Source organism: Colobus angolensis, unplaced genomic scaffold, assembly GCF_000951035.1.
Source record: "Colobus angolensis palliatus isolate OR3802 unplaced genomic scaffold, Cang.pa_1.0 Scaffold33, whole genome shotgun sequence".
NCBI lineage: Eukaryota > Metazoa > Chordata > Mammalia > Primates > Cercopithecidae > Colobus > Colobus angolensis.
Window position 1 is genome coordinate 9,340,606 of NW_012116599.1, and position 21,307 is coordinate 9,361,912.

Sequence of the window (21,307 nt, forward strand, 5' to 3'; positions counted from 1 at the left end):
TGATCAAGAAGATAAAAAACCATGGCAAACACCTTGCAGTGAGCTGAGATCCGGCTACTGCACTCCAGCCTGGGCGACAGAGCGAGACTCCGTCTCAAAAAAAAAAAAAATACATACCCATCCATACATAATATTAGGCTGCTTTTGTAAAAGCATTTGTAACATTTAAAAAAACTACAATTTGTGTATACACTATACATTCCTTTTGAAACATGATCAAGAAGATAAAAAACCATGGCAAACACCTTATTAAAACCCATTTATGCTGCAGGTTGCAATTTTTTAAATTTTTGCATGAGTGAAAAGTCAGACCTTGGCAACGGCCTTGAGCAGTAGGATATAAATAACTCCCACATCCTTAGCGTTCCAATAATGGAACACTAGGCCTAAGTGGGTTAAATGCATTCATGATGTTACTGGACTCCAGACAAAAATATATTAAGGTACCCATTTTTCAAGATTTTTAACTTATTACTGAAACCAGCTATACATGCAACCACAATAAAGAAAAAAAATTTAAACAAAAATAAGTATGTAAGGCTTTATCTAGTTAAACAGTGAACATCTAGAGGCAGATAGCTCATCTTCCAATTCCAAATCATGAAATTGCTACTAATAAGTTTTTTTGTTTTTTTTCCTTGGAGGTGCAGGTACTGCTAGATTATGGTCAAATGAATTTAAATTAATTTCAGTAAAGTATGGTATTAACAGGTAGCTCATGGTAATGGTTTCTTGTAGGCTCAATAACTGTTTTTACCTTGCAAACGTCCCATCTCGGAATCATCTGATTCACTCTCCCCAGAGGTGGTCATGCCAACAGCCCCTGCAACAGAACTAGAGGCTTGGGGTGGAGGGGAAAGATGAGGGTTAGGAGAGGAGCACTTAAACACATTATGTCTGGCTTATCTTAGAAAAACCAAAGTTTTGTGCACTACAATGAATAAAGGCAATTAAACTTGTCTAGCCACAGTATACTCAGCTGTTCTTCTAGACTTTATCCTGTAGCTTTCAGGAACAAAAGGAGAACTCAATTATTTTAGTATTAAAAAGGTTGTATTTTCATGCTTTTCATTTATACATGGCTTTTGACAAAATTCTTGTGCCTTTGAAACTGTTCTTTAATTAAGATGTCCTGAATCCCTCTCTGAAAGTCAATAAAGAACATACTGCTAAAACAATTGTGATTATTTAACAGATGGCCAATTAGTAACAAAAATAATAAAAAGGCAAAATTGACATTTGGGGGAAATGTTGTATGTAGATGTCTGCCTTCTAAGTCTGCTTCATTCCCGGACTACAGTCTTGATACAATCATTTATCTGTTTTCATTAACTTTAAGAGTGCAAAAAGATATTACAACTAACAGATGACTGCTATGAAGCATGAAGGAGGCTGCACATGGTGGCTCATGCCTGTAATACCAACACTTTGCGGGTCAAGGCAGAAGGATCACTTAAGCTCAGGGGTTCAAGGCCAGCCTGGGCAACAGTGAGACTTGTAGTCCCAGCTACTGAGTTGGGCATGCCTGAGTTGAGAGCACTGCTTGGGCCCAGGAGGTAGGGGCTGCAGTGTGCCATGATCATGCCACTGCACTCCAACCTAAGCGGCAGGGCCAGACTCTATCTAAAAACAAAAAGTATGAAAGACCAGGCAACTAAAGTGTCAAAACTAGCGTAAAATGAAGAGTTAAGACTCAGGATACTATTAATCAAAATACTAACCTGACCAACAATGACAAAAAACCAGTCTAAGCTAATGGAGGCAGAGTCTATTATGAATCTGAACAGGAAGTAAAACCCTAGTCCTACAAAACTAGCAGTTAATTGTGCCTCTAGGTGTCTGCTGAGGTCAAAGGGGGTTCTTTTTGTTTGTTTTTTGGGTCTTTTTCTTTTCTTTTTTTAACCCAGATGATTGATCTACATAAGCTCTTCCACAATACCTTAAGCCCTATATACTGCACAGATTGTGACAGAATGCAAGCCAGGAAGAATATTTTTGTCATAATTGTTAAAGAGGCATGTGTGAATAACATATGTGAATTTAAAGAGCTTGTCTGAAGAAAAAGATGCCAAAATACCAGCCACCGACTGTATTTTCATATTACCATTCTCTTCACACACCATTAAATATTTTCTATATAACTTCATTAATGGGATTAAAAAAATTCTTAGAAAAACTTATGGTTTAGAACAGGGTCAGCAAAATATGGCCCAAAGGCCGAATCCAGTCCACCACATGGTTTTGTAAATAAAAATTTTATTAGAACATAGCTGTACTCATTCATTTACAGGTCTGTGGCTGCTTTCACGCTGTAATTACTGAATTGAGTACTTGCAACAGAGACTACATAAAGCATAAAACATTTACTATCTGACCTTTTACAAAAATGTTGGAAACTCCCCCACCACTCCCAAAGGTTTAGAGCCACAGAGAGACAGATTAACCAGAAACACTGAAGTTGTATAAAGGTTGAGCAAAATCCACACTTCTGGTAAAGAAAAAGGAAATTAACCAGTAACCACACACACATTATAATGCTACTTACAGGTACGCAGCATTTATGAAACGCTTACTATACATAGGCATTGTCTAAGTTTCCTCCTAACTGTACAAAAGGTATTATAATCATCATGCACATAAGGAAACCAAGGTTTTGTGACTTTGGGCATACTTGGCCAATGTCAGATAGCTAGTTATGGATTGGAGATCTGAACTCAGGAAGCCTGACTTCACAGGTTCTACCCTTAGAAACTATATGACTCAAACATATTCTTTAGCAGTGATTTTTAATTCAAATAAAGTTGCTTCTTCACATTATACAGAAATGCTGTTAACAAATACTGTTACCAGGTACAATTATAACTGAAATGGCTCTTAAACTTATCTTAAGACTATTCCATCTATGTGGGAAGCAAATACCAAGTTTTTACAAATGAAATAGTTGGTATTTTTAAACCACACTCTGGAGCCCATACATTGAAAAACACACACACACAAATCTAACCTGTTAGAGTACTGCTGGGTTTTTAAGTTTATTGATCAGAGAAGCTACTTGATTTTACTTTACAATGTTCTCCAGACCTACAACCATTAAAGGTTTCTACCTTACATTACTTCTTAAACATTTTATTCTAACGACTTTCATAATGAATATCTCAAAACTGCACTGCCACAAAGACATCAATTAATCAAAACATAAAACCTACAGAAGAACATAATTAAAAGAGATGCTAGAACATAATTAAAACATAAAACCTACAGAAGAACATAATTAAAAGAGATCTATTATAGCAGGGTCCCAACCTTTGGGGAGCCACAGAACCTTTTTTATTTTTATTTTTTGAGACAGGGTCTTGCTCTCTTGACCAAGCTGAAGTGCAGTGGTGCAATTTACAGCTCACTGCAACTTCCGTCTCCAGGGCTCAAGTGATCCTCCCGCCTTCACCTCCTGAGTAGCTGGTATCACAGGCACATGCCACCAAGCCTAGTTAAGTTTTGTATTTTTTTGTAGAGACAGGGTTTCACCATGTTGCTCAGGCTAATCTCAAACTCCTGAACTCAAGTGATCCACCTGCCTCGGCCTCCGAGTGTTGGAGTTAGAGGTGTAAGCTACTGTCAAAAGTCTGATTATCAGTAGAGCGTAGGGTGCTGGTTTTGACAGAAATTGGAAACTAATTGTGAAGAAAAGAATTCTTTTGCCAGACCTCTGATAGCAAGTATTAAGCTTTTGTTTCCTTTTATGAAGTAGTTGAGGTTATCTAAAGTGGGAGTTCAGATAGGAGTTACAAGTTTTCTAATTTTGTAAAACATATATAAAAACTATTTTTGTATGTTTTACAAAATGAGTTTGGTTTTACAAAAAAAAAAAACCCACTAGTTTTGTATGTTTTACAAAATTAGAAAACCTAAACCAGCCAAGCCTCTGGCTAATTTAATTAGGAGTATAGAGGTGGCTGTTCTGTAAAGTCATGCAGATACGAAAATGTAATTAATCAACAGGAGTTGGCTACAGTTCCTTAGTCAAGGCTTCAAACCTACTTGGGCATAGGCCAGATTTGTTCCCAGAGTCAAATATACAAATGTAACTATCAGTAGATAAAATCCAATGCCAGATTTTCAACAGATATTTCTCCTGTTTAGTCTTAAAATATCTTCACAGTACCATGTAAGACAGTTTTATAATACACACAAGTGAAAACAATGGAGAAGGATATTGTCTAAATCAGAATACAAACATTCTATTACGGAGTGACAAGTTTTTATACTTTAACCAACAGATGCAAAGTTAACAAAATTGGAATACTTCTTTATGTAATCTAATCCTGATCATTTCTTCTGAAACTATAAAGCTACCCAATGCAAAATGGAGTGACATTATTCTACAAGAATAAAGAAAAATACTTCATTTCTTACTTTAGTACCCCTAGCATTTGCAAGACTTTATCAACACTATAAAGGTCTATACAGTTCTGATTATGTCCAAAACTAAGAACGCATAGGAGACCAGGTGTGGAGGCTCACGCCTGTAATCCCAGCACTTTGGGAGGTCAAGGTGGGGAAATCACTTGAGGTCAGGAGTTGGAGCGCAGCCTGGCCAACATGGTGAAACCCCTTCTGCACTAAAAATACAAAAATTAGCCAGGCGTGGTGGCGGGCGCCTGTAGTCCCAACTACTTCGGAGGCTGAGGCAAGAGAATCACTCAGATCCAGGAGGCAGAGACTGCAGTGAGCTGAGATTGCAATGCTGCACTCCAGCCTGGGCAACAGAGAGAAACTTATCCTCGAAAAAAAGAAAAAAGAAAAGAAGAATACACAGGAGTCTGTCTCTGACTCTTGGGAAAGTGTAGCAAACACTTAACTTTCAACTTCAAAGGCTAGCATTTCTTACATGAAGAGCTAATGTGGTTGGGCTTTTTAAAAGAATAACGACATTATTTCCAAATAAACGTTTTCAACGGAGTCTTATATCGACTATATAAGTACTATCTGAAAACGTTTACTTGTCAAAAGGAGCCCTAAGTCCACGAATCTATACACCATACTAATTTAGGTTTGTATTTTCTTTTACATTCCCATTTTACACATGCAGAAGCTAAAACACATTACCATGAAGAACTTAATGTAAAGCTGCTAAATAATTAGCTGATTTCCCCATAAATACTTTCATGAGTCAGCAGAGAAATTCCTGTAACTCATAAGAGATCTATCCTCCAAAATGTAATGAAGTCAGTCATCTAACACAAATGTACATGCCACATGTATTTTTTTATCACCAGTTACAATGCACAGTTGGGAAACACCTGTATCACACTGTAATTTCAAACATAAATGACAACGGAATGCCTGAAAGTGCTTAGAAAGGCAGTTGGATGAGCCTGATTCCTGTATGCTTTTATCCTCTTAGGTAAATAAATAGGGGAACAAAATTTTACAGCCTGTTCCCATTCTAGCCTTCAATTATATATTCGTATAAATTATATAAACTCTTGTAACTGTATTAGACAACAATGATGTTACAAATATGCCTGGCTTTGGGAAGTCACACATCACAGCTTGTAACCCTGAGCGAGCATAAGCAATGTTTGTCTCCGTTTTTTCTCACTTATAAAATGGTAATAAGAGCACTCATACCTCAGTAGGTTGTTTGGAATATTGAAAGAGAATATGTACTTAATACTATGGCTGGACTGCAATGTGGTATATACTGTATAAATATTAGTTATAATAATTACTGTAGTAAGTCTACATTAATAGCCTGCAGCTCCTTTTCTGTTACCCATTTGGGAATTGCCCCATTTCCACATTCAGGCTTCGAATAAACAGTAAAAGACAGGGAAGGAGCATACAACACTGGGATAGACTGAGTCACAACCAGTTTTAATGAGTTGCAATGAAATGGACTTTCCAAATATCTACCATTTAAACCTTCAGAAAAACTAGGAAAAAAATATGGGAAAAAACTCCTCTCCCACCACATAATTTATTACATAAAACTAAGAAAGTGTAGTGGTTAAAAAAATGCTAAGCTAGACAGAACAAGAAGACAGAAGTAGTGGGTAAACTGCAACCTTCCTGGCAAACTATGACATGACCGACCACAGACATTAAAGAAAATGACAACGTATACTAATAGTAAACAATAGTATCTGAAATATCTTTGTTCAACCTGTGTGTATCATCTGATGTAAGGCTCATAGGCTCATACATATAAGCCTATAGTGATTGATTTTAACATTCTTTATCTGTTGTTCACATCACTGAGAAATGTCAATACAAACTATATTTTGATATCCATCAGCCAGAATTAATAGTTGAAGTATTAGCCTTGTTTTGGTATAGGTAACCGGTACATATTTAAAGCTGAGAGAAAAGTCTTAATTTTTGTGCTTCTAATATATCAAGAATAAAAATGAGAAGCCTGGCCGGGTGCGGTGGCTCACGCCTGTAATCCCAGCACTTTGGGAGGCCGAGACGGGTGGATCACGAGGTCAGGAGATCGAGACCATCCTGGCTAACATGGTGAAACCCCATCTCTACTAAAAAACACAAAAAACTAGCCCGGCAAGGTGGCGGGCACCTGTGGTGCCAGTTACTTGGGAGGCTGAGGCAGGAGAATGGCGTAAACCCAGGAGGTGGAGCTTGCAGTGAGCTGAGATCCGGCCACTGCACTCCAGCCTGGGCGACAGAGCGAGACTCCGTCTCAAAAAAAAAAAATGAGAAGCCCATAACAATATAAATACTATTCTTACAGCTAAGGTTCAAACTGAATACTCGCATTTTAGGGCTTTTTTTATTGATGATAAAATTCTAAATTAAAATTTATATGTGTGTGAAGCAATTTAAACTATATCCTTATATTTTTACTATGAATTTAAATTCTTTGAATCAATGGGCAGTTATACACACTAGTCAATATATAAAAAGCTTAAACAGAGTTTACTTCTTCCTAAAAGCCTGTTGAACGTAATTAGTGCAAATTAGGATGAGAATTTTAAAATGGCAACCATTTCCAACTAATCAAAATATCAAACTGGTAAAGTAAAACAAAACAGAACAAGAAGTTTATATGATAGTAACACCTAGCATACTTCCCTCCCTCCACCCATCAAATCTGTAAAAGACAGAAATGCATTTTAAAGCTAAGAAGTACCAATCTACCTACCCGCAGCTCCTTGGGGAGCTTCATCCGTCCGAGCAGCTGAAGAATTCACTGCCTCCTGGTTGCTTTCAGGGTCTGCCATTTTCTCCTGTCGACGAGCTTCAGCTGCTCCTCTTTTGCCCAGGCCAGAGCCTCGCCGACTACAACAGAAAAATGTCATCATGGGCAGCATTACCAGTGAACCAGGAGCAATGTATAGACAACACAAAGCTCAAATTCATGGAGCACAAAGCCAGTTTCTTCTTCGTCCTCTTTTTAAATAAAAGTAAGTGCAGAAAATCACCATGTATAACAACCAAGACTTTGTATATTTAAAATTCTTCCAAGTTATACTGCATTTACAATACAAGCTTTTGTGTTACTGGGAGCTGTTGTCATCCTTAGAAACAGAAATGATTTTTAAAACACTTCCAACTAAACAGAAAAGTGACTCTTCCTGCAGAGAAAATTCAATTCATTTAAAATACAGCATCACTCCCAGGGTAAATAGTGGATTAATATATTAATACTGGCTGGGTGCAGTGGCTCACACCTGTAATCCCAGCACTTTGGAGGCCGGGCAGGTGTATCACCCAAGCTCAGGAGTTCAAGACCAGCCTGACCAATATCATGAAACCCTGTCTCTACTAAAAATGCAAAAATTAGCTGGGTGTAGTGGCGTGCGCCCGTAGTCCCAGCTACTTGGGAGGCCAAGACAAGAGAATTGCTCGAACCTGGGAGGCGGAGGTTGCAGCGAGCCGAGATCATGCCACTGCGTTCCATCTTGGGCAACAAAAACAAAACAAAAAATTCATACAAAAGAACTGCAGATTAACACTGAGAATGCGAGGAAGGGAGAAGGAGGTGCGAAAAAAATTCCCAGCCTCTATGTTCTAGATTAGCTAAATCATACAAAAATAACCATCCTAATAATGAATAACTCCATTCTTTAAGTTATGGATTTAATACTATTAATAAATACAGATAACATTTGGGAAAGACATTCATTTAGGACAGAGACAGAATAAATTACGGAAAAAGAATGACCACTTATTTCTCCTAAAGAAAATTACATTTTATTGATGATAAACCTTTTTTTCTCCTTTAATAGCAAAATCAGTAAGCAAACCGGAGAGAAGCAAAAATACTTCCCCCCAAATTATTTAAACTTGATAGCATTTAAACAAAGCTCCCCAAATTATCTTAAGAAAGGCAGAAGCCTATTAATAAAGACATGTTTTAGATTAAAGTCACACTACAGTGACGTGAGAGAAGCAGGCACAACTGACCTACAAATGAAGGCTCTGCTTACCTGAGAGCAATGGAAGAGTTTATTCTCATTACAGAAAAAGCTTCCCTACACAGAAATTTGTTTAACTCATCTTTCTTTCACAAGGAAACAGCTCATTCCCAACCCATTTTACAAAGCTACAGATTAGTGGGATTCAAATTCACTCATTTAAGATCTAATCTCCACCAGCAGACTGGACTGACCACTTTGGATACATAGGGTTGCTGCCCTCAAGGAGTGCTACTCTAAAGAGAAACAAGGACACTGTTAGTAGGTGACCAAGGCACTAAAGGTAAGCAGAATCTCAACTAATTCAGAAAAGATTTGCCATGAAACGCACTTCAAGCAGGTGGCTAGATGAGACGGCCTGTGCACAGCATGATCAAACCTACAGTGGGTAATTTCACACACACTAACTATCGTGAGTAGAAGGAGAGGTGGTTGCAGAGAACAGCAGGGCAAGCAAGACAATTACAACACTAGATTACCTGACTTCGCATACGGCTTAAAATTAATTTTCAGACACAATAAATTCAGTTTGCATCTCAGACTAAACCTTGAGTAATTAAGATTCAAAATTAGGCCTAAAATAGGATTAAAACTCTGAAAAATTAAGAAGTTTCTTCAGAAATCCTCAGAAAAGTTGCTATGCAAGCTCAAAAGCAAACAGGTGTACTAAATCCAGGTATTTTAAACAATCAAAAAAATTTAAAAACAGGTGGAAAAGATTTCAGGTGGCAAGGCTATCTTTTTCATGATTTATAGGCACCAAGTTTTACTGTTTACTTATGTTACTACTGTCACACCGCCAAGAGTAGAGAAAATAGGTTATCTTAGATAAGAACCAAAAGAAGTGGAAAGACCCCTCTGCTAACCTGAGTGGGAAAAGGTAAACTAAAATTATTCCCTCACGCCATCACTAGTTTGCATGCATTTACTAGAGGGAACAAGCTACAGTTGTGTGCTGCATCATGTTGTTTCTGTCAAGGACAAACCACATGTATGACCGTGGCCCTGCAAGATAATTAATACTGTATTTTTACTGTACCTTTTCTACGTTTAGATATGTTTAGATGCATAAATGCTTGCCATTGTGTTACACTTGTCTACAGTATTCTGTAAGGTAACACGTTTTACAGGTTTGTGGCCTAGGAGCAACAGGCTACCACATGGCCTAGATGTGTAGTAAGCTATACTATCTAGGTTTGTTTTAAGTGTTCTCCATGATGTTTGCACGGCAAAATCACCTAATGACACATATCTCAGAACGTGTCCTCCTCATTAAAAGTGGCATGACTATACACAGACAGAGAACTCATATATAGCTACTGAATAATGAGCCATGGAATGGCACCTGACCAACTGACCAAGCCTGAAAAGCTGAGAGGAAGTTGCAGGAAAAAGATTTTTACTTTTAGGCTAAGATTCTCAATCAATTAATAAAGTTATGTGAAATATTAACTGTATCACATCAAAGATAGTTGTTTTGAAAAAGAGATCTACAGAATCTAGAATTGGAGATGTGAGAGAACACACATAATACCTACACTTTTTCTTGAGAGTAAGGTGATATAAAAATTAAGTACATTTCCCCCTCCATTCATTAAACTTAGTAACTAGTTCTAACACTTTTAGAAACCAGTTAGGCAACAGTACAACAATTAGAACAGGCATCCTTTTTGATTCATTAATCACACTATTGGGAAACTTAACTACCTTTTAAAAACAATCCAAATCTGCATAAAGGTGCTCACTGGAAGTATATTTGACAGACTAGAACTCTGTAAACAGCCAAAGGTCCTGCTACTGTCAACAGCATTGTGAAAATAGCACAACAAAGGAAAAGTAGAGGATAAAAGTATCATCAAGAAATAGAATGATTAAAACTTAGTAAAAACATGTAAATAAATATTGCAGAGAAATTCAAAGATAACGCCAGTTATGTTAGAATATGTCTTTACTTAAGTAAAAAAAAAAAATTAAATAATTTTTTTAAAATCGTCGGGCACAGTGGCTCACGCCTGTAGTCCCAGCACTGTGAGAGGCTAAGGCGGGTGGATCACTTGAGGCTGGGAGGTGGGAGACCAGCCTGGCCAACATGGTGAAACCCCATCTCTACTAAAAATACAAAAATTAGCTGGGTGGGGTGGCAGACACCCATAATCCCAGCTACTCGGGAGGCTGAGGCAGGAGAATTACCTGAACCTGGGAGGTGCAGGTTGCAGTGAGCCAAGATCGTGCCATTGCACTCCAGCCTGGGTGACAAGAGCAAGACTGTCAAAAAACAAAAACAAAACAAAAAACATCCTATGGAGTTAAGGATTTTGATGAAAGCTGAAACTAAGCAACAGAAGACAAATGAACTCACTATAAACGAAAAAAACCAAATTACCTGGTACTAGCACAGGAGCCCGTGGTCTTTTGGCGTGTGCTCCGCCTCAAACTGGGGAGCTCAGCAGGTGGAGATTCACTGCGCTTCTTCGTAGATTTTCTTAAACCTATCCATGGAAAATGGAAAAGTGTAATTTTATAATGAGAAATTATCATTAATTAAAAATTATAAAATTCTTCAGGTCATCATGTTCAAAACTTGACAGAATCTTTTCATAACCTCTCCAGCAGTATTGCTAGCTTTATTTCCAGAGCCTATTCATAATGAAAAAGTTAATGGTACTTGGCCCTCCAGTTCAGGATCGGTCTTCTCACTTGGGCCCAACCTTGACCCAAGCTATCCCCAGAGTCCTGCCTATCTCTCCTCTTTCAAAGTTCTTTTCTCATCTGCTACTCTTCTCCACTAACAAAAGCGAGTTTTTTTGTATATACCATTTATTTCAAGAATTTAGTAAACGTCATGAAGTTTATCAACTTTGTTACACCGTTCTTATATTGTCCTATTTCAGTGAGTTTATATAAGGCTCATCAATAAGGTATGAGAGAACTAAATGAGTTATACCACCCATCAGAAAGGTACATGCACTTGGACTGAAGGTTATTAGGAAGTCTGATTTATAAAGAAGACTGTATAATTAGGGAGAAGAGTCAATTAAGCACACTTTTCATGGTATTCTGGAAGCTAACTAATGCCTTTACAGGTCAATAGGCTCAAAAACAGTGTATCAATTAAGTAAAGTTTATTACTATTTTATGAACAATAAGAAAGCCAAGACAGCATTCACCCTTGCCCAATCCTCACAATGTTACCATAAATGACATACTAGGCAGTATGCTCAATCTAAACAAAGACCTCCAATAGTGAACAGTCTCCCAAGTTACCATATTTCCATGAGAACTCAGCATCATCTTAAATAGTTGTTAATTTTTTCTGAGACTAATTATACAATTGGTCGTGGTCACTTGCTTCTTTTCAGGAAGTTTTAATTTTGCTGATTTCATTGTTTTAAAGGGGAAAAACTAATTCTTTACTCCTTTGGGAAAAAGCAGCAGTAAAAGATCTGGGAGAGAAACAGTAAAAAGGATTCTAGACATTTTTCTTGATCTTTTACACTCAAAACTTCAGCTCATTCAACTTGGGATGGTCTTTATAGCAGACTTAAAAGGAGAGTTGCTAAGTGAAAAATCAAACTTCTTCAAGAATCTGTGAACATGAAACAGAAGTTTTAAGGATAAAAATCTATGTTTGGACAGGCATTACCTTTTAGACATCTAAACTGTATCTTTTGGGCCTTTTTCTAAACAACTTCTGTGAAAGATTATCTAAACAAGTGAAGCTGACTTAAAAGAATCAAAGAATGAAACTTTAATTGGGAAAAGATGATTGGCTTAAGAGTTTCTAAAATTTCAATCCTATTTTTAGATTGGTTTTCTACATAGCGTATTGCCAGAATTACTTGATATAATCGTATGCTTGATATCCTATGCTGTCTTTGTCAGGGCACACAATCTGGTCACGTAAGAGACAGGGCATGAGAACAGATCTAGGGAGCTAGCTTGGTAATACATTCGGCTAATTAGCGTCACATTTAATATTTTAAAAATTCATAAATTATTTAAAAATAGTATTTCAGAAAGTATTAAATTTTACACTTGCTTTTCCATTGGATTTGTGTGACTAAGTTAAAGTAGACTTACAAATGTATAGTTTAGAGAGAAAAAAACACAAACGCACATTATATTTTTTTTTTTTTTTTTTTTTTTTTTTTTTTTGAGACGGAGTCTCGCTCTGTCGCCCAGGCTGGAGTGCAGTGGCCGGATCTCAGCTCACTGCAAGCTCCGTCTCCCGGGTTCACGCCATTCTCCTGCCTCAGCCTCCCGAGTAGCTGGGACTACAGGCGCCCGCCATCTCGCCCGGCTAGTTTTTTTTGTATTTTAGTAGAGACGGGGTTTCACTGTGTTAGCCAGGATGGTCTCGATCGCCTGACCTCGTGATCCGCCCGTCTCGGCCTCCCAAAGTGCTGGGATTACAGGCTTGAGCCACCGCGCCCGGCAAACGCACATTATATTAAAACACACCAAAAAACAGCGTTTTTGCTTATAACAAAGCACTTTTAAAAACCCTGTATTCTTGTCATTAGTATTACTTAGTACTTCATTCAAGTAATACTAAAATATCTCTATACATACCATTATACAGCAATAGACAGTAGCACACACTTTTGCATCTATTTAGCGACATTAAAAATAAAATATTCAAATTAATGTACTGTGGGCTACACTGCTTTGAGGTGATGTAATCACCTTTACTTTTAATCAAACTTTATTTTACTCTTTCACTATTCATGTCCTAAAATAGACTTCACTGTTTAACTTTCTTTTACACTGTCTTCAACTATAATTTAAATGTGATAATAATATACTTATTGTGAGTGGTTCAACAAGTTTGACAGATGTATTTACCTATATAACCAGCATCATCATTAAGACACAGAACATTTCCATTACTCTAAAAAGGTCCTTCCTGATCCTTGTAGGTAATCCTCTCTCTCAATCTCTCTCTCTCTCTCTCTCTCTCATAAGGCCCTTGTCAATCACTGATCTGTTTTCTGTTGCTATTGTGCCTATTTTAGAATTTCATATAAATAGAATACATTGTTTTGGAAATGAATTCCATTTTCTTACAAATATTAGTAACTCATTCCTTTTCATTGCTGAGTGATATTCTTGCCGGTAAATGTTCCACAATCTGTTTATCCATTCTTGGTGGTAAGCTTTAAGAGGACCACACTAAGTTGCAGAGAAGTAGGGAAGGGAAGAACCAAAACAAGACTAGACAGAGAAACATTTTTAATGGCTGTCATAGTCACGCCACGATCACAAAACGACTGTGAGACTGTCGTGACTCCACTCCTGATAAAGCAGGAGAGATTACCTTAAACACGTTGTGGTCTGAAAGACAATCTCACAGTGAAAGAGCTGCTATGTATACTACTTTCTAGTGGAAAAGAGGTTATCATTACTAGCAACAGAATCGGAACCCAGGATAGACCATACTAGCTTTCACATCCCTATCTCTGCCCAAAACACTTGAACAGGGCAACACAACTTATGTAGTGAAAACTGGTAACTGGTAACTTCTCAGCATATTTCAATAAACCAAGTCAAACTTTGGAAGGACTATATAAATTCCTTTTATGGATTATTCTTCCAAAAGTCTGAAACATTTTCAGAACATCAGAAACGGTGGGAGACCTTCATGGAGAAAGAAAAGTTCCAGTTTGAAGCAGTTGAGGAAGATCACTTTGTAGAAGATAAAGATAAATCACCTTTCTTTTGGCCATTTAGCAAACTGACTATGCTAGAACATACTATTCTTACACTTAAGACTATTTTTCAAAAACACTTTCAGATATAAAGTTAGATGATTCCTATTTTTCAAATACAAGAACATTTATTGACATTAAAGGTGTATAAGCTGGCCAACTACACAAATCCAAAGCTCATCTTGAAGCAAGCAAAACAGAGTATATTAAGAATACATGTTAACATGCATCTCGCAAGTTGTTAAAATTTTGCTTTACTGGTTCTCAACAAAAAACTTTAGAACTGTCCGTATAAAAATACAGCATTTTGTAGAACTGAAATTTCCTTGTATTCTGCTGATCAAGCAAGGAGTATTTAAATAGAGGAGAGGACACAGTTAAGTGTAAACCTACTGAACACCAATTAAAACACATATACATAGGTACACACACACACACACACACACACACATACACACACACACACACACTGTCTCTCTCTCTCTCTCTCTCTTTCTCTCTCTCCTCTTTCCCAGGCTCTGTGATGCAGTAAAACTACATTTATCGCTTACCTTTATGATGCCACTCAACAAGAATGTCACTGGTCAGATTAATATACTCTTATCCCCAAAAGTTTTGTGTAATGAAGTTAGGCATAAATGTAGATGTACTCTTTTCCTCAAAATTCTTCCCCTTATTATATTGGTCTACGAATATATGCCCTTGTTCCTATAATCTTTAAACTTCTGGATAAAGATGAAACTGGCAGTTAGTATTGTCTGCCTAAAAGTCCTAATTGTTCTGTTCTCCAATATAGACGTGTCTATAAAACAAACAAAAACAGGCTGAGCATGGTGGCTCATGTCTGTAATCCCAGCACTTTGGGAGGCCAAGGCCAGAGGATCATTTGAGGCCTAAGAGTTTGAGACCAGCCTGGGCAGTGTAGATCTTGTCTTCACAAGAAAACCAAACCAAAACAACAAACAAAAAACACAGGCTGGCTATTGTGGCTCATGCCTGCAATCCCAGCAATTTGGGAGGCTGAGGCTGGAGGAATGGGTGAGCCCAGGAGTTTGAGACCAGTATCAACAACACTGTAAGGCCCTGTGTCTCTACAAAAAATAAATAAATAAATAAAAATAAATTAGCTGGGCATGGTGACACATGTCTATAGTTCCAGCGACTTAGGAAGCTGACACGGGAGGATCCTTTAAGCCCAGGAGTCCAAGGCCACAGATCACACCACTGCACTCCAGCCTGGGTGACAAAACAAGACCTTGTGAAAGAAAAGGAAGAAAATGAAGGGACGGAGGAAACTAAAGAAAAAAAAAAAAGAACATGTATTCCTAATTTAAAAAAAAAACTGATTTATTCAAAGTTCAAGGTTTCAGTCTTTCAAAGCAGCGGCAATTTGCAAGGTTTGGCTTTTGAAATGTGATATAATTAAAACTGTATGTATCCAGTTGCAAGCTTTGAATTTTTAAAACAACATTGTAAGAGAATCAGATTGAGGAGTGACAATGACCTTAGATATTTTACTTACTGGACTCTTATGTAAGAATAGTTAAGATGCTTTGGGGTACTTCCTATTTACAAGATTTACTTTCCTTGTCTACTTGAAATTTTATAAATTTTAACATGTATTTCTCATTAGACTATTATTAAATGACTCCAATCTCATCATTTTGCAGGAGAAATGAGCTCAAGTAATATGTCTGCCTACTTAAAAGGAGTCACCAAAGGTAGCTCACTACCAATACTGGAATGGCTTTTACTCTGAGTTATGTTATGTTACTTAAAAACTAGAAATAGACAACTGAATAATAAATATTCACTGTCATGTTTTTATGCTATCTTCCATTCTTACATGATCTATGTTAAAGGCATGTTAATCTTTCATATGGTAATCTGACATACACATATCAGACCTATTACACAGTCCCACTATGAAAATACAGTCTCCTCCACCAAGATGAAGTATTCTAACAATCAAGTAAGTAAACTTTCCAGCTTCTTCAAGATTCCTTCTGTTATATAAGAAGTCAAAGCAAAGAGCAATGTCAATATATTTGATAAGGGTATATAAAAATCAGGCAGGGACGAAGAGGTGAGGGAAGCTGATTTAAGATCTTCATTCCATAAATAATTATTCCATTCAAATAATTAGTGTTATCTTCCAACTTACATATGCATTTTAAAGTGACTTTAGAAGATCAAGTACACATACCTATTCTTAATGTACAGAAACTCTTTTTCTGAGCGCACTGCTTATTTATTTTTAAAGTTCTCTGGAGAGCTACCTCCTACCTCTTCTCCATGTGGTACCATTGGAAATGTCTTTTCCAACACATTCCTACTACTACACAAGAGGGTCAAACACCAATCCTCACCATCATCCCCCTTTTCTCTCCTCCAGCATACTGATTCATTCAAGGACAGGTATATAACCCAAGGAAATCAGGGACTTCCTTAAATGTTGATATATAAATGAATAGATATAATCCTCTTTTATTGTAAAGGGAGAGTCTCAGGGAGGTCACAAGGTGTGAGACTGTCAGTGCTATCTTCATACGGCCTCTCGATCCAGCCAAGCCTGAAGCTAGGCATTCTCTTGGCTTTACCCATCATGTGAACAGATTTGCATTTCCATTTAATTTTGGTTGAATATCCACCACTAATCCCAAAATTCAGACCAAAAGTCATTATTAGCATTTTTAGTCTAGAGCAGGTGTTGACAAACAGCAGCCTGTGGGACAAATTTGACTGGCAACCTAAGCCTCTCAAGCTATGAATGGTTTATACATTCCAGAGAGTCATAATAAATGAAGAAGAATATGTGGCAAAGATTGTATGTGGTCAGCAAGGCCTAAAATAGTTACTATATGGCCATTTGAAGGAAATGGTTACTGACCCAGACTTTGGGGGGGGGGGGAGGGAAAACCACATAAGAATTCACCCAGATTTCAAAAACTAGTTAAAACTCTCCAGAACAAAATAAATAAAACCTCTTTATATTTTAATATAGTATACAAATTAATATCTTGAACAAGGGTAGATATCAAAAAAATTGCTACAAGTAATTTACATTTATAGGCATAGCAGGGCATGACTCTGATAGATCTTTAAAACACAAATGCCTGGCCGGGTGCAGCGGCTCACATCTGTAAGCCCAGCAGTTCAGAATGCAGAGGCAGGAGGACTGCTGGAGGCCGGGAGTTTGAGACCAGCCTGGGCAGCATAGTTTCTACAAAAAATTAAGAAAAAAAGAAAAAAAATTAGCTGGGTGTGGTCACACAAGCCTGTAGTCCCAGCTGCTCAGAAAGCGGAGGAAGAAGGATTGCTTGAGCAGTGAGCTTGATCACACCACTGCGTTCCAGCCTGGGTGACATATCCAGACCCTGTCTCTTTTTTTTCTTTTTTTAAAAAAGGTGGTTATTGTCTTGAGATGGAATTTACTCATGGAAAGATGCTGTGGACATCACTGAAATGACTAGAAAGGATTTAAAATATACATAAACTTAGTGATAAAGCAGCAGCAGCAGGGTTGGAAAAAAATTGACTCCAATTCTCAAAGAAGTTCTACTATAGATAAAATGCTATCAAACAGCATCCCATGCTCTATTGAAATCTTTCGTGGAAGCAGAAGTCAATCAACGATGCAAACTTCATTGTTTTGAAACTGCCACAATCACACCAACTTTCAGCAACCACCACCCTGGTCAGTCAGCATCTATCAATACTGGGACAAGACCATCCACCAGCAAAAAGATTATGACTCGCTAAGACTCAGATGATCATTAGCAATTTTTAGCAATAAAGCATTTTTAACTAAGCCATGTACACATTTTTTTTTGACACAATGCTATTGCATGCTTACTAGATTACAGTATAGTGTAAGTACAACTTTTATGTGCACTGGGAAACAAAAAAATTCATGGAACTCACTTTACTGTGATTTTAATTTTATTGTGGTGGCTGGGAACTGAGTGCATAACAACTCCAAGGTATGCCCATGTAACTATATTAACGGTTACTTTGGTAAAAATAAATTCAAAAAATGAAAAGTAATCTATGAGGTTATAGAAAGGAATCAGACTTTTATTTTAAAATAACTCAGTAATAAGACAGATTTTGCAGATAATGAGATAAATCCCAAATGCAATTTTTAAAGCAAATTTTTATTTCCTAGTCAATGCACAGCCATTTCATGCACTGATTTGTCAATATGAATTACAAATATTGGAAATGTCCAAAGGTATTCATCTAAGCATTATTTATAATAAGGAGAAGCTAGAAAGGAGCTAGATGCCCAGTAACAGGGAATAGTTAAATAAAACAATATGGTAATTAAAATTGTAAGAAAACAGTTATTATTTAATGAGGATGTGAACACTTTGGCACTTTTACACGGCTGGTGGGAATTAAATTCATATATTTCTAAGTGCAATTTCAAAATATATGTCAATATCTAAAAAGACTATAACCAGTGACTTAACAAGGAAATAGTTGTGTAAATCACAAAGCTATACTTAGTTAGGGTACATCCATATCTAGCCATCACAAATGATGTAATTTATAGTTATTTGAAAGGAAAACCAGTCTACTACAAAGTGTTTAGACAAATAATGCACTTTTGTTTCTCCACAACTATTACCTTGTTCTGTCATTCCGAAGATGAAATTTAATGGACATCAAATGTGTATTTTAGAGAGCGTGGCACATAACAGGCACTCAAAAAGTAATGCCTACTGTCATGTACAGCGAGATCATACTTTGCATATGCCTAGCGAAGTGTCTCCCTTCTGGGTAAAGACAGAAGATTTAACACACATGCACTCACTTCTGTCTCCACATGAAATGCCACTAATACAACATTAAAACAATCTGAGACATAAATCTACAAGGATGAGAAGAATGGAGGACACTATCATTACAATACAATTTTAGGAGATGAAAACCAGAAATGCCAGGCTAAATGCACTGGGAAGTCCAGAAAACTGAAAGAAGAAAGCTGAGATTAACTACCAATTAAACTGACACCAGAGAAACCCAAAAAGGCTCAGGATCTGATGATGCCTAGGGCAGCGTTGGGATTAAAACTGAAGATTGGCTGATAGGTTGCTTACAAGGCATCAGATCCCCAGATCCCCTCCCACACTTGTACAGCTGGGTAACCATTCCTCTCCTGGTTCCAGCAAAAAACAAGACCTTTATTCTTTAGGAAGTGTTGCAGGAAGTCAGGGACCCCGAATGGAGGGACCAGCTGAAGCCATGCCAGAAGAACAAAAATTGTGAAGATTTCATGGACACTTATCACTTCCCCAATCAATACCCTTGTGATTTCCTATGCCTGTCTTTACTTTAATCTCTTAATCCCGTCATTTCGAAAGCTGAGGAGGATGTTTGTCGCCTCAGGACCCTGTGTGATTGCGTTAACTGCACAAATTATTTGTAGAGCATGTGTGTTTGAACAATATGAAATCTGGGCACCTTGAAAAAAGAACAGGGTAACAGCAGTGTTCAGGGAACAAGGGAGATAAGACTTTAAACTCTGACTGCTGTTGAGCTACTAGACGGAACAGAGCCATATTTCTCTTCTTTCAAAAGGAAATAGGAGAAATATCGCTGAATTCTTTTTCTCAGCAAGCAACATCCCTGAGAAAGAGAACGCACCCTGAGGGTAGGTCTATAAACAGCCCCTTTGGAGGCCGCCGTCTTTTACGGTCGAAGCCGAAGCGATGAAATAAGCCTTGATCTCCTGTAGTGCTCCCAGGCTTATTAAGACGAGGAAATTCCGGCCTAATAAATTTTGGTCAGACTGGTTGGCTGCTCTCAAACCATGTCTCCTGATAAGACGTTATCAATGACAACGCGTGTCCGAAACTTCATCAGCAATTTTAGTTTTGCCCCATCCTGTGGTCCTGTGATCTCGCCCTGCCTCCACATGCTTTGTGATATTTTATTACGTTGTGAAGCATGTGATCTCTGTGACCCACACCCTATTCATACGCTCTGTCCCCTTTTGAAAATCGCTAATAAAAGCTTGCTGGTTTTACGGCTCCGGGAGTATCACGGAACCTGCCAACATGTGATGTCTCCCCTGGACACCCAGCTTTAAAATTTCTCTCTTTTGTACTCTTTCCCTTTATTTCTCAAACCAGCCGAGACGCTGAGGGAAATAGAAAAGAACCCACGTTAACTATTGGGGGCGGGTTCCCCGACAGGAAGTATAGAATACAGAAATTCTTGACTAAAGTACACAGTACAAATAGGTACACTATACCAAAAATAAGAGGGAGAGAAGGGAATCGAGTACAGACATACTGTCTGACAATATACATTATCCTGCCTCTGTCTGAGGCCTCTTCTCCCACTCGGCCCCCAGAACTCAGGAACTTAAGGTTTCACCTTAAGGCAGGAGTTTGAAACAATCTTCTCTGTGGAATTTTACCAGCTAAAGGAAAAAAGATCTAAAAATAATGATAAGAGGAAGTTTACAACAAAATGACCCAACCAGATCACTAAACAATGAATTTCGGTCAAACCTCACTTATGTACTCAGAGCTTACAAATTAGACTTTTGGTCTCGAATTATACTTGAGTATGAGGAGACAACCAGGAATTACCAGAATTACCAGAATATGAGGAAAGTTCCTAGCATGAAAGACAAAACCAATCCAAAATTCAGGCCCCACACACACACAAAAAATACTTGAGATCACACAGGCAAAGAAAACTCACCATTAATGTCATCAAAAAAGAAATGCAATCATAAACCAAACACATGATTCTATACACAAGGAAATGAAAACAAAATCACCTCTTGGAAATAAAAGATGGCAAACATGGGGAAAAAAAGCAATTCAAGAGAAAAGTTGGAAGATGAAGTAGAAATCTACCAGAAACAGAACAAAAAAGGAAAGCAATGTCAAACAGTAAGATCAAGGCCATTTAAGAGGACAAGCACTCAACAGAAAATCAAGAAAGAGAAAAGAAACAAGTACAGGGTAACCAACAGTCCCAGTTTGCCTAGGACTATCCTGGTTTTAGAGCTGTAAGTCCTGAGTCTTCAGAATGCCCCAGATCCAGAGAAAGCAAAACCAGCTAGTCACCCTATCAAGGAACAAATCAGAAATAGGAACGGTGCCAATGTTGAAAGATGGAAGACACTATTGTAATTCT

General features: G+C 37.6%; 1 protein-coding gene across 5 annotated transcripts in view; it reads right to left on the reverse strand.

The window, feature by feature from the left end:
- TRIP12 (thyroid hormone receptor interactor 12) overlaps window positions 1-21,307 on the reverse strand; it is a 113,034-nt gene that overhangs the window by 64,446 nt on the left and 27,281 nt on the right. For 3 of the 5 annotated variants that reach the window (XM_011951965.1, XM_011951964.1, XM_011951963.1), the window contains 3 exons: window positions 10,822-10,927; window positions 7,163-7,299; window positions 758-841 (listed from right to left, as the gene is read on the reverse strand). In XM_011951965.1, the coding sequence (XP_011807355.1) occupies window positions 758-841; window positions 7,163-7,299; window positions 10,822-10,927 (327 nt within the window). The remainder of the gene's footprint in view (window positions 1-757; window positions 842-7,162; window positions 7,300-10,821; window positions 10,928-21,307) is intronic. The other 2 variants (XM_011951966.1, XM_011951968.1) reach the window with 2 other exon arrangements.